Here is a 14765-nt window from a genome sequence, read left to right on the forward strand (position 1 = left end):
TTCAGGCAATTACTGTGCATCCATGATTGTACATCCAGTAGTCCCTCCTGAAACTTGGCTGCTACCACAGGGCCATTCTTGTGCACTGCCAACACAAGATGGGTATCATCGGCGTAGGTGGTTACACGCATCCCATGAGATTTAATGACCCTCGCCAAGTCCGAAACATAAATGTTAAAAAGTGTGGGACTTAGCGAGGATCCTTGAGGAACCCCACAAGGCAATTCTGTGGTGGGCGAGTAATAATTGCCCAACTTTACTGCCTGTCTACGGTTGGCTAAAAAAGAAGCTATAAGGTCTTTGGCCCGATGATTGATTCCAAGGGTCGCGACACGGTCGACCAAGATGGTGTGGTCGACCGTGTCAAAGGCCGCCGACAGGTCCAGTAATATAAGAACTGCAGCTCCTCCTGAGTCCATAATCTCTCTAATTTCGTCCGATGCTTTTATTAATGCTGTCTCAGTTCCGTGTTCCCTCCGGAACCCGAACTGAGTGTCATCTAAGAGTGTATGATGTTCAATAAACTCTGCGAGCTGTTTATTCATGATTGCCTCTATGACTTTGGACGTGAAGGGAAGACAGGCAATAGGCCTGTAGTTGGACGAAATGGTGGGGTCTAAAGAAGGCTTTTTAAGTAAAGGTTTAACAATGGCCTTCTTCCAGCTTGCTGGGTAGACACCTGATTTAAATATGGAATTACATATTTCCATTAGCGGTTGTGTGATGACATTTTGTAATTTATTCATTATAGTGGGGGGGCAGGAATCAAGAGGAGAACCTGATTTGATCTTACAAATCAGTGTACTAATCTGATCTTCAGTGGCTGGTTGAAACTGATCAAAGGAGGGATGATTGAATACTGGATGAATGATGGATAGGGCATCCGTTTTTCCTGCCTGTTCACTAGAAAAAGTAGAGTAGATGTCCACCACCTTAGTTTTAAAGAAAGTGGCTAATGAGTCACATAATTCCTGCGAGTTCTCGATCACCGGTCCACTTGGGTTAGAAAGAGAATTGACCACTTGAAAGAGCATCCTAGCAGAGTTGTGTGCTTGCTCAATTTGGGCAGTATAAAAAAGATTCTTTTGCATGTTAATCGCTTTTTTGTAAATTGCTAGAGCGCTCTTATACTCTTGCTTAGCAGAGGAACTGTAGCGTTTCCTCCATCGTCTTTCAAGATTTCTACAGTACTGGCGCTGGAGGCGCAGTTCCTCTGTGTACCATTGAGCAGATGGAGTAGCTCTATTGGGGCGATGACATTTTTCCGGTGCAACTTGGTTGGCTGCCTTTAAAATCCATTCCTGAAAAGTTGTAGACATAGTTTCAATATCACCTATGTTTTCTGGAATAGATGATGTCAAAAGATTAATAAAATGCGGCATATCTGCCTTATTCCACATCCGTGCTCCCACCAGCGGGCAGACTTTAGTCTGAGAAGGATTAAGAGGTTACAGTGTAATCCTGAAAATTATGGCTTGATGGTCAGACTGACTGATGATCAATCTTGATTGATTTTGGTTCTGGGAATGGATGCTTTTTATGTGTAAAGGCTTCACCCTAGAATATTGTGAAATTGTGTTGAATTTTCAAGCTGTTCCAAATGATATCTAATTCTCTGTTTTTCGGTGTAACAAGCTTCTGGTTGACATCAGATATAGGTCTCATCGATAGTGCTGCACTGTAGACAACGATTGTGACTGCAGTGCGGTATACTTGAAAATCTTATAAAATGGCATGTAGAACTTTCTAAGCTGCTGCATCCACTCTGTTTTACCCATAGGAATGCAGAGGATTCGTAAAGTGTTGGAGGCGATAGAAGGCGAGATGGCGGCAAAAGGAAGAAGTCAGCTGGACCAGGCAGAACCAGATGGAAAGGCAGACAGCATCTACATCTCCAGCCACCAAGCCTAACCTGGGCGACCTGATAGGTCTTTTGCAGCAGCTGATGCGATCCTCAGGCAGACTTCAAAAGAATCTAGTAGAACAGTTCACTCAGGAGAACCCAGAGTTCTTTGGTGTGTGTGCCAAGTTAATAGGCAAGCACTAGGCTCTGGACTGATCATGTGCACCAGCTTCATTTCTATTGTAGAGTTGGGCACATCAACATATTGTCCAGATAAACAGGTTCACTGTAATGAAATTGCTGTCTGTGAGCACAGAGAACAGCATCACACCAATGGAGAACGTGGTAAGCCCTAAAATGCCAACAATGTCTTCTAATCATGAAGACTCTAAAACATGTTACCTCCTGCAGGTGCACTTTCTGAAGCTTCTGTGTTTCCCAAACCAGTGTTGACTTACAAATAAGTTAAAGTAACAGTACCAGAGAGCTGTATCATAAAGGATGCAAATGGATTTCCATTTTATGCACTAACAGTAGTCATGTTTGTCTCAAACCCCCTGTGCAAGGACACGTCAGTCCTGTGCTTTCTTGTTCTGGCTGGCACAAGGGGAGATGCAGTACTGTTTACCAGAAAGGGGACAAATTCTACGAAACAACTGCTGTTTTAGTCCTGCAGACTCCATTGGACTGGATCAGACAAACAGGTGGTGAGCATTATAACAGACACCTATTAAGCTTTAGTACTGCATATCACTTGACTGTTCTCTTCCATGATCCTGATTCATGATTTTAAATTGCTTGTTAGAAAAAAAGCAAGACCAGCAGGAAAATGTGTCTAGTAGGTTTGAGAGGACAGCTTTATCTGCCCAGCAGGGCATTGGCAGCACTTCTCAGGAATATCCAGAAGCTTTTCTGTGGAGGTCACTTGTAAACAGCAGTGTCTGGTAGTGCCATCGCCTTTTGACTGTGCTTCCAATCCCTGTGTCCTTCTGTCTGCTGCAGTGCCTGGATGTTCTGATGTCTCAGACCCAGTGTCTTGGCCTATCTGCTCCATGTTCTCATGTCCCCTTCCCACTGTGCGTGTTCCCTTGTCCTGTCTGTCTGTGCTATTGTGAGTTTAATAGGGCCCCTGCACAAATGTACCCATTTTTACATGTTCAGGTTTTCAGTTGACATCTTTATGGACAATGAATTTTAGCACATTTTGCTCTTAGACAACTTATCAAAACCAGTGTACGTTCTTACCAAGGACCAAGTGCACTGTAAAAACTGTCCTTGCCATATTATTATGTGTTCAAAGACAGCTCTGAATTGGTAGAATTGAAAATGGCAGCTGGATTTGAACTAAGGGAAAGTGCAAATGGATCCAGTGTTTATCATATAAACTCACCCAAGCCTTTTGTTTGGCTGACTAGCATTTCCATGGATTGTCGTGGTCACCATGTTCCTCAATTCAGGCCCAGGTGCGCTATCCTGTGAGGAATGGTGTCCTGTTCTACACCACACTGGGATCCAGATGAGACACGCACAATGGTAAATGGGGAGCTGTACCACTCCTAGGTATGAGGCAGAAACACATTCACCCTATGTTCTCTAGGATAGGTAGTGCTAGGTAGGATTACAAATCTAACTATTCATATAGTCAATGCAATAATTATAATGTTTGAATTATTTACCTTTTTTACCATTCTTGCTATGCTGGTTACAATGCTCTGTTTCCTTCTACTAATCATTGCAACAGATGTATTTTCACAATAATCTAATTGCTCAATAAATGTTTAAAATGCCAGTTTGTGTATTTCTGCCTTTAAGCATGCCTGAGATAACAACAAAAGGGTTGATTGGTTTCCACGATTTGCTTGGGGAAATTGGGGTTTCATTTTCTGAGGTTTCAGACACTATCAGGAACCCTGATAGGTTTACGGGTCCAGATGGCACAATGTGACCTAGAAAGGAACCAGGTCACCATATTCTGATGGTATGAGTGGAGCAGTTTTTTACATGTGCCCAAAGCCCCTAGTCAACTTTTAACGGAAATGCCCACGGTGTTAGCAAAAGTCTTTCTCGGCTAAAATAGGGAACTCATAATTCTGTATGTAGGTGTTGTAGCTTGAACCATTCAAAGGATCACCCCACTATAGTTTTATGTCTCTGAATTCCATTCATTAAAATGGCTAACGCAACACCAGTGGTTGGACCACAAAACTGCAGACTTGTAGTAACACAGACGTTACAACCCTCTGAGCTCCCTCTTGTTTTACCTTAGAGGTAGAGATCCAAGAGCGGTCAGTTATTCTGTTCATGGGTGACAATTCCGTCAGAAGACGCCAACACTGGAAAGTTTCACACATACACTACAACAGTAATTCCTAAAAATTGCAGAACTAATAAAGATTTAGAATTAGCATTTACATTTCAGGAACACACAAACTTGTTCCAAGGCGCCCTACCACATCCCCAGCAATGATGGGGCAAGATGGCCAGTCCTATTCAGCTACACACCATATCCACAATAGGACGCACTCCCAGCAGGACAGCTGTGCACACTTTACACTGATCTAGTTAGATTATATAAACGTTTGACACAGTTCATTATGTGAACAATAACAACAGACCCAGCGAGGGCTGCTCAAGCAGCGCAACCACATTTAGTAATACCAGCAATTAGTCCAGTCACTATTAATGAAATTATGGGTGTGGTTCCTAACAGACATGGAAAGATTCCTTACTGGATTGTGATGTGATGTGATGTTATGTGTGATGTGAGAAGGCACTTATATAGCGCACTACCACTCCAAGGAGTATCTTGGAGCTTCAAAACCTTGTAACAGTATGCAGCGAAGAGTTCATGGTAAAGCTAACAGTCTGCAATGAGGAAGTCAGATAAGTGCTAAGCATCCAGAGTCTGATAAGGAATATGTCCATGTTTTTAATAGTTTCCTGAAATTTTTCTCTTTAATAACGATTCATAAGTAATCGCTATTAAGGACTTGCAAAACGGGATTCATGTAGGAATTGCTAAATACATTGCGATTCCTACACATTCCTTATTTGCGATTAGCAAATTGCTAATCGCAAATAAGGAATAACTTCCCATTCATTCCTATGGGCCTACAGGCCCATAGGAATGAATGGGGAGTTATTCCTTATTTGCGATTAGCAATTTGCTAATCGCAAATAAGGATGCGATTTCAAGGGTGCCAGGGGTGCCCAAAGGACTCCCTGTAGCACCCCTGAAATGAAAATTTACACAGGTGTTGCGCACACACATGTCCAAAGGACATGTGTGTGTGTAACATGCAAAAGAAAAAAATGCACTAAAGTGCTTTAATCTATTTTTTCGCTATTTACCATGAAGTCAGACTTCATGGTAAATAGCGGCAAAATATTACGAATTCGCAATTTAAAATTGGTTGATGAATTGCATTTAAGGTATCTCAAATAGAGATTCCTTAAATGCAATTCCTCGCACAATAGCGAATTCTATAATAGCGATTATTGCATTTGGGATGATGAATCCCAAATGCAATAATTGCGCTCGCAAAGGGCCAGATTCTCAGAATCTGGCCCTATGTCACTTACTACCATGGAAGAGACCAGAAGAAGAAAATCTATGCAGACTTTGTAAATTAGGAAAAGAAAACATTATTCATTTACTGTGTCTCTGCCCAGATTTGGAAGGTGAAAGAAAAACTACACTTAAGAGACTGTTTAATATATGTGGTGTAAGGACATGTTGGCAAGAACTGATTGCATGTTTAAACCCTGAAGATTTAACAATGAATTCAACATTTGTGAACTTCCTACGAGCTGTAGAAATTAAATTGGAGGCTTTTACTTTATTTATGGATTGAGCTACCATGTATAAATTATAATCAAGTCTTTGAAAAAAAATGCTAAATGATCAATTGCTTTATAATTTAAAATGTATGATATATAATCAAGTCTTTGAATATAAATTGGAATGATGGATTGTTTTATAATCTTAAAATTTGCTGATATTTTAGCTACTTTTTGTAAGATTTTAAATTAATCAAATAAAATAAAAAAACTAACCTAAACTAAACTAAACCTATGAGAAAGAATAGTTACTTCCGATAATGATATTTCTGGTTGAACCATAATGTTTCTCGTTGCCCTGCCTCCACCCGGCTGTGGTTAATTAGATCCGGAGATATGCCAACGTGCTTTATATCGCTGTTGGTGCTCTCTCAGTTCATCTTCAAACACCGCAATGGGGTAAAGAAATGTCAGGAACTGATACCAACAGAACACTGGGCGCCGACTATAATCCGCTGACCTCACACCCAGTTCGGAGTCATTGTTTGGCATTCGTTGCGCAGTCATTGGCTCGGTGGAAAGATTTCTGGACCAGTCTGAAGCCGGAACAAATATTCATCATATAAGGAATTAGCAGAAAGACTATGGGGTCTATTAAGATGGCAGGCGGACTCCGCCCGCCACCCTAGCTGTGCTGGGACCGGCTTGAAGGACTGGACTATTTAAGGCCCAGCGGTGCCAGGGAACAACACCTAAAACCTTCGTGGGATACCTGTTCTGGCGCACTAAAGACAGAGACACGGGAGACTTCCTTCGGCGTCAAAGATCAGCGTTTATTACTGCAGGGATGCAAAAGTCATGAGAAGTACAACAGAGTGTAGGTTCCAAGAGTCTGCTTCCAATTGCATTTGTGGATCGCTCTCTTTTATACAAGATCTTGTCATTGCAAAATATGTAAGCAAAAGGTTACAGCTCAGTTCCCACAGTAAAATTCAAAAGGATCGCTTTCATGTATTCAGAACCCCGGAACATAATTACATTAACATCACCAGTTCCAACTGTAAAAGCACATCTTCCCACCATTAGGTACATTCCACTTGAGTTGTAAATAAGCAAGAGAAAGTGACAAGAACAGCTGCAGGGAAGTCAGACAACAGGGAGGAGAGGGTGTGAGGATCATATTGGATGCGTAATCGTAGCTTAAAAGGGCTTGATCCCAGCACGTGCGAGGCTGAAACAATAGACCGGCACGGCAGAATCACCTTCGAGCGGAGGCAACTGCTTTAGCAGTGTCCTCCCCCTACTCATAAAAGACGCATGAAAAGGCATATGCTTCTTCCGTGAAGCTTGGGAACAAAAGGTCACGATGCGGACAGTTGCCTGTTCGCTGACTACGTGAGGGCAAGAAACAAAATGGATGCCGTATCTAAAATGGAACCCGAGGGTTCATTGGAAAAACCTGTAAATGAGACGAACTCTTCTGGGTAGCATGGCGATGCCGCGTACACTTACTAAACTCGTCATTTACGGTTCATAGATACCACACTCGTCCATATTCGGCGATGCCCAAAACGTCGTAACGATTTTCACGGAACCTCAGACGCTCCTTTTGCCCTCATGTAGGCAAGAACTAGTCGAAGTCGGAGTCAATCTCGATTCTCATCAGATCATTTAGATGTTGTTGGAACATAATTCTATCCATCAATGCCTCTTTGGTAACAGATGGCCTTCTTATACACGTTGTAGCACAAAGGCCACATAAGGCAGGACCACACTGTACACAAAGGCAACACGTGAACAGAAACGTCACAACAACCCCCATAACCATGAGAATCTTCCAACCCCAAGTCGACATTAGATTCCAAAACCATCCTAGAAGCGTCCAATCTCCCTCGTCCACGTGTATGGACTCCGAGATTTTGTGCAACTTGGAGATGGCTTGATAAACCGTTGGAGCGTTATCCGGTATGAATATGCAGCAGCTCGAATGGATGACTTTGCACACACCACCTCTATCTGCTAGAACAATGTCTAGAACCATACGGTTCTGTAACGTCATGAGCCTATCCGCTTGAAGCTCTGCTGTCAGATTACCAAGGGCGCTTGCAGTTATGTTAGCGGTTGACTCTACTACACGAGTTAACTGTCTCAGATTTCTGCTATTGACCATAGGGCCCCAAAACGGTAGGAAACCCTTGAAGAAGTCTCCTGCTTCTTGACCGGAAGTATCCTCTTTACTAATGATGCCTCTCACAACTCTGATTTTGTGATAGTCGGCAGCAACAGTGAAAGTCGGGGGCAAGAGATTTGCAATATAGCAGGTACCTGAGAAGTCATGAGGTAACCACGTATATGCTCGGTCATAACATACAAAATAGGTACCCTTGGCAGTCAGAAAGACAGGGGAAAAGAGCATCGGTAGAACGTAAGTATCCACACAAGCACTCTTCCCAAGCTGGGCTCTTGGATTTCGGCCACGACCTTGCAGACAAAAGTGGCCTAGGTGAGGTACAATCCAGATCGGAGATGAGCTTTTAAGCTGCCTATCACCCACTGATATACTATACTCAGCCTCACTAAGGTACTTATAGGCCTGCACTTCCTCCTCTGGGATGAGCGAAGCATCAAAAATGTCTCTATCTAGATCAGCCATCGCTATCGCCAGAGACTTATGGTACGGACCAGAACCAAAGCTTGCTGAGCGTGGCTCTCGATGGGGGTAGGAATCTAGTGCACTACAGAACATGATTTGGAATGCCCGAGCTGACCCTTGGGGGCTGTACGGAAGAACCAAATATGGGATACCCCTGTCCATGGTATGTGGCATTAGCCCACACACCCAACAATTTGTAGCATTTACCACCAACTGATGCTGATGCAAAAGTTGCACAAAGGAATTGTTTCTAAATTCCGCACGTCTGACTTGCTCATGTTGGGGCAGTAGGTGAAAAGAATGTGGAGAAACAGTAGAGACGAAATTTAGATCATGAGAAGGAGAGGTAGGTAAGGCAGAAGGCAGTAATGATTGAAAACCAAAATATACTCCACCCACCAGCAGCATAGAAACAGTTAGGAACAATATGAAAACCTGTAATAAAAAACATTTTGTTCGAAATGTGCTGTACAATTTAGATCTTTGCGCCGTCTTTTCCTCTAGCTTCGACAGCTTGGAGAACTCCATCCTTTAACAACCGTCCGCAACTTTCTTGACGCACTTCGTTCTGAGTAGCGATTATCAATTCCCAGGAGTTCCCAGAAATTGACAAAAGAAATTGACCTAATGTCAATAACTGCTAAACAGAAAGAAGTACCCGCGCGGCCCTACGGCCAACCCAGATGGCAGGTTTTAATCAGTTAAATAATCAATTTTATATACGTCTCCTAGCTGTTCTGGAAAAGAAATACATACATAATAAAATGTCCACAATCGTCAAGGCAAAATGTGAGGGGGTATTTTGAAATCAAAATAATAAAAAAAAATTATTCATCTTTATTGCGTGTACGAAGAAAGTATCGGTTTCTTCCGGGTCGAGTCTGATCTTCAAACAGTGGATTGGATGGCGAAAGAGTGTTCGATTGTTCAGGCAATTGTTCAGTACTTGAATTCTTCAAGGTGAAGGAAAGGAAATTGTTTGAGAGGAATCAACAGGGGTGTCAGATAAAACTGAAGTGTTCCCTATGGGCTGAGTTTCGCTAAATGGGACAAAGCGCTTGGGAACGTCAGTTTCAGACGAGGAAAAACCTTTACGTATCCATGTGTCTGCCGGCAGAGGAAGCGGAACCTTCTTGGTGTGGGTGGCATGCACCCAGTGTTTTCGTCCCTCCAGCCGAACCGCCGTCCTCGTGGCTAGCAGCACCTGGAAAGGACCCACAAATCTCGGCTCAAGGTGACGTTTTCGTCCGAAATTACGGGTGAGGACCCAGTCCCCTGGTTGGAGCCGATGACCAGGACCCTCTGTTTGTGACGGCAGAGCCTCAAAGACCTGTTGATGAATCAAACTCAATTTAGCAGTCAGATCATATAGATAATCAATCAACATTGGATATTCAAGTCTGTTAAACTCTTTAGGCCTCGGAACCCCCCAAATGTTCGCAGGACGGCCGAACACAATCTCATATGGGCTAAGCCCTACTCGAGAGTGCACAGTAGCCCTGGTCGATAAGAGAGCTAGAGGCAAAGCGTCGGGCCATGATAAACCAGTCGTTGCCTGGATTTTTAGCAAGCTTCAATTTCAGGGTGCCATTATATTCTTCCACCAAACCTGCTGACTGAGGATGATTAGCACTATGAAATTTTTGGGATATTCCTAAACCACGACACACACTCTTCATCACACTTCCCACAAACTCACTTCCGTTGTCCGACCATACAATCCGAGGCATGCCGTACCTGGGGAAATACTCTTTGAGCAGAATTTTCGCTGTGGATAGGGCAGTATTATCCTTAAGAGGGTAAGCTTCAATCCATCTGGAGAATGCACAAACCACGACTAACACATACTTCAAATTGTTGCATCTCTCCATGTGGATGAAATCTAACTGAATAACTTCGAAAGGACATGTAGGAGGGGCAAAATGACCAGGTGGAGTGGGGGTGCCCCTACCGGGATTATGCATCAAGCATACCATGCAATTCTTAACCACTCTCTCTGCACATTTAGTAATCCCATCATTGTTCCATACAGGAGACAATAACTTGCATATGCCCTTCGAGCTAATATGTGCTGTGCCATGGGCCATTGTAACAACAGCAAGCACATATGCATCCGGTAACATCCATCTCTGTTTCTCTGACAAGTCAACCCAACATCCATTCTCGTCTAACTTTCCCGTGCTTTCTTTCCACTTAGTCTTTTCCATTTCAGTGGCCTCATTCTGTATTTCCTTCACACTTTCAACTGTGTCCTCACACATGCTAGTCTCGGCTGGCCATCTTACCGAATTCGCAACGTACATTCGATTTGTCAGGTCTCTAGCTGTCTCTTTAGCAGTTTCGTCTGCAAACGCATTACCATGACCAACATCATCTGTCACTTTTCGGTGCGCACTACATTTAATTATGGCCACCTGCTTAGGCAATGTAAGTGCATCTAAAAGGTCATTCACAAGCTGTCCATGCTGAATCTTCGTACCATGCGACGTAAAAAATCCTCTTTCTTTCCACAATCGCCCAAAACTATGTGCCACACCAAAAGCATACTGACTGTCTGTAAACACATTCACCCGTTTTCCCCTAGACAACACACACGCTCTCGTCAAGGCAATCAACTCAGCTGCCTGAGCCGAATTCTGACTCAATCTCGCAGTTTCCACAATCGTACTCAACGTCACTACAGCATACGCAGTCGTCACATCACCATTCGGTAACTTAAAACAGGAACCATCAACATACAAAGTACCATCGGGATCTACCAATGGAGTATCTTTTTGGTCAATACGACCCTTCGTTTCTTCTTCAGTTCTCAGATAACAGTCATGTGGTGCTACATCACTTGACTCCGTGTTGATCGGCAATAATGTTGCTGGATTCAACACATTACACCGTTTTATCCGTATGTGACTAGCCAGTAACGTCAGCTCATACCCAGACAACCTTGCGCTCGTCAAATGTTGAGTTTTCGTTCGGTTCAAGAGAGTGTCAACTGCATGCGGAACCATCACCGTAAGCATATTATCCATGACCAGACCTGCGGACTGTCGAATGGACGCCGCAGCTGCCGCTGTTGCTCTTAAACAACTCGGCAAAGCTCTAGCTACTGGGTCTAAGGTCGAAGAAAAATATGCGCATGGGCGCTGTTTGTCACCAAATTGTTGCGCCAGAACACTCAACGCACAACCATCCCTCTCGTGAACGTACAGTGTAAATGGCTTACTGTAATCAGGAGTACCTAACACAGGAGCCGAACACAACGCATCACGTAATTCAGAAAAAGCTTTTTGACACTCTTCAGTCCATGGCAAAGGAGTCGGAACATCCTTGCAGGTGAGCGCTAACAATGGTTTCGCCAATAGTGAAAAATTTGGGATCCATTGTCTGCAGTATGACGTGATACCTAGAAAGGCACGTACATCTCTCTGAGTTTTTGGCACAGTCATTTGGGTAATCGCTGCAATTCTTTCTGGGGTCAACCTTCTCCCATCTTTTGACAATAAGTGACCTAAGTAGGTTACTTCTTGGCAACAATATTGCAGCTTGGAAGGTGACACCTTGTGATGTAAGTCACATAAATGCCGCAACAACGATACTGTAGCCGTTCTACAAATATCTTCGGTATCAGCAGCTACCAACAGGTCGTCAACGTACTGAATCAAGGCTGCGCCTGTCGGTAATACAAATGAATCAAGTTGACTTTTAAGGGCTTGACTGTAGATCGACGGACTCTCACAATAGCCCTGTGGTGCACGTTTCAGTCTAAAACTGCGACCACCTAATGAGAATCCGAATAGGTCTCTGCTTTCCTCAGCAATCGGGATACTAAAGAAAGCATTCTTTAGGTCGATCACCGTGAACCAGGAGGCAGACGCTGGAATCAGGGTCAACAAAGTCGTGATATCAGGGACCACGGGGAACTGTGGAATCACGATTTTATTTACTTCTCTCAAATCGATTATGAAACGGTACACAGGAGGTTTAGATGGATCAGTTTGTTTTAAAATGGGTAACACAGGACTATTACACACATTTCCCCGAGTTTCTTCAACGACGTCCTTTTCGATCAGATCGTGTACAATCGTTAGTAGCGCCCGTTCTCCCTCAATGGAGATACGATACTGAGGTATACGTGGCAATCGCACATTTGGTTTCAGCTTGATCATATAAGGTGGGATGTCCAAGAGACCCACGTCATTGGGACCTGTGGCCCATAGAGACGCAGGAAGGGAGCTCAATTCCGGCGGAAGTTTATCGATTGACAAGTACATAGGAGAGATTATTCTCTGACCTAATGTAAGCTCTACTCCTTCAGGAGAGCAATACAATGTCGCATATAACCGTTTTAACAAATCCAAGCCCAGAAGATTCTCACCACAACCAGTAGATAAAATCAATGGAGCCTCCAGCTCACGAGGGCCAATTGTAAGGTGTATAGGGCTAGAGACAGGATTGCTAACAGGGGCGCCAGAGAATCCAACGGAAACATTTGTTAAGCCGGACAAAGGTGCGCCAGGGAGTTTCGAATGCATGATGGAACTTTTCGTCGCACCAGTGTCTAACAGAAAAGGCTCAACTACGCCAGATGTAGCAACTGCTACGTAAGGCCCACTCTGATCAACCGGAACTGATACTACTCCCTCTCTCTGTCGGTGGCTGTCCTAGTAACGATCGTTTACAACAGTCTCATGTTCAACGTAATAGTCGTCCGCATAATACTGCGCTGATTTATCGGGCCTTACATTTCGCTGGTCAAAACAATTAATCGCGTCCGAGGACGTATTAGGGCGCTCAGTCTGATTTTGAAAGGTACCGCGGCCTCTACCTCGAGATGCTTGTTGAGGACCACCACGACCCCCTCGTGCCGATACACCATTAAGGCGATCACGTAAAGCCGGACAATCATATTTTATATGTCCCTCTCTTCTACAATATGCACACTGGTTATACCCAAGCATAGATCTGAAGTCAGAGGAGTCAGGACGTGACTGTATTCTGGAGGATTGCGATTGTGGTCTATATTGCTGTTGCGAATCATTTTGATTTGAACGTGGAGGATACGCTTGCTGCAACAAAACCTTCGTTTTGAGCTCCTTCGTTTTCTTATCTACACGATCACTTTCTTCTTTTTCCCTATTCTCATAATATTGAGCCGTCGCTAATATCTGTGCAGTGGTTGAAACAGCCCATGCACTTTCTGAATTCTTCAATTTGTTGCATAGTTCAGGTAACAAATTTAACACGAACTTATCAACGAATAACCGCTGACCTCCCTCAGTGCTCATATCCTGACCACTATGATCGACAAATGCTTCCTCGAACCTAGTAAAGAAGTCCGAGACACTCTTGTCTTTCTTTTGCTTACAAGCTGATAATTTATCCCAGTTCACCCTCATCGCTGGCATGAGAGTTTTCATAAGTGTAATTATTCTCTGAGGTAGATCCATAATTAACTGCTCAGGCTTAGCCCCACCAACTTGTCGGACATCAGCTGCTATTAGTGCAGCCCAATCACCGCCTAACTCATTCGCATGATTTTCCTGACGAATTTTCGCCCAAACCGGTTGTGGCACAACATTACCGAACAGCATGTCGATGTCGGCAAGGTTCATAATAGTAGCATCTACCAATTGGGACAACTCCTTATAGTAACCCGCCGGATTCTTGCGTGGATCAGGCAAAGATTGTTTCACCTGCAAGACTTCTGATCGCTTCCATGGGAGGTGTATCCAAACTCTTTGGAAATGTGGAAGAATCGGAGGATTAGCAGCAGGAGCACCTGGCATGTATACTGGCGGAACTTCTCTCATGGGATACTGACCAGGAGCCGCTTTCCAAGTTTCTAAGTCGCATCATTAAATGACACGCGAGAAGGCACTGTGGATCTAAAGGATAACAATCGCTCTAAGGCACGTCGTACATCGCCACCTACAATCATACCGCTCGAAAATTGACTCTGAAGTTCAATCATATCGGGCGGTATGTCATCTAAATTGTCATTATACCATTCTTCCCTCAAAAAGTTACACATTTCTTCGAACACGAATCTCTGTGTCGGCTCATTAAACTGAGAAAACGTCTCCAAAACCATGCATGGAGGGTAGTTGGCAGGATGTCTTATCCACCTATGTGCCATTGTCACTAACGTCTCTTTTTCCCTTCCACTAGGGATCTGACTCCGTCTTTGGGGAGTTTCAGAAGTATCGGATGGAAATAACTGACCAGAAAGCGGTGAATAAAGGGTAGCAACAGTGTTAGGGATACGATTACGAACAGAAGGAGAAAGGAGAACAGGAGTGACAACGTTTGAAGTGAAGGCAGACACAGCAGAAGCAGGCAAGATAGTCGGGGTGGCAGGGACAAGAGGCTGAGAAGGTACAGGCAAAGGAGCAGTAGGAATTGAGACAGGTGGTGGGACAAACGTAGGACCAACAACGGGCTGACCCGCAGCCGCCGGAACAACAGGAGGGACAACAGGAGGAACAACAGGCA

At 43.9% G+C, this 14765-nt stretch overlaps 1 protein-coding gene across 1 annotated transcript in view; it reads left to right on the forward strand.

The window, feature by feature from the left end:
• The window catches only part of LOC144826356 (1-aminocyclopropane-1-carboxylate synthase-like protein 1), a 213193-nt gene extending 209567 nt beyond the window's left edge, over nt 1-3626 (forward strand). Inside the window, exon 15 of the mRNA XM_078684684.1 lies at nt 1781-3626. Coding sequence (XP_078540810.1) covers nt 1781-1911 — 131 coding nt within the window. The 3' untranslated portion in view covers nt 1912-3626. The remainder of the gene's footprint in view (nt 1-1780) is intronic.
• Nucleotides 3627-14765: the final 11139 nt, after the last annotated feature.

This window comes from Lissotriton helveticus, chromosome 3_2 (genome assembly GCF_964261635.1).
Source record: "Lissotriton helveticus chromosome 3_2, aLisHel1.1, whole genome shotgun sequence".
NCBI lineage: Eukaryota > Metazoa > Chordata > Amphibia > Caudata > Salamandridae > Lissotriton > Lissotriton helveticus.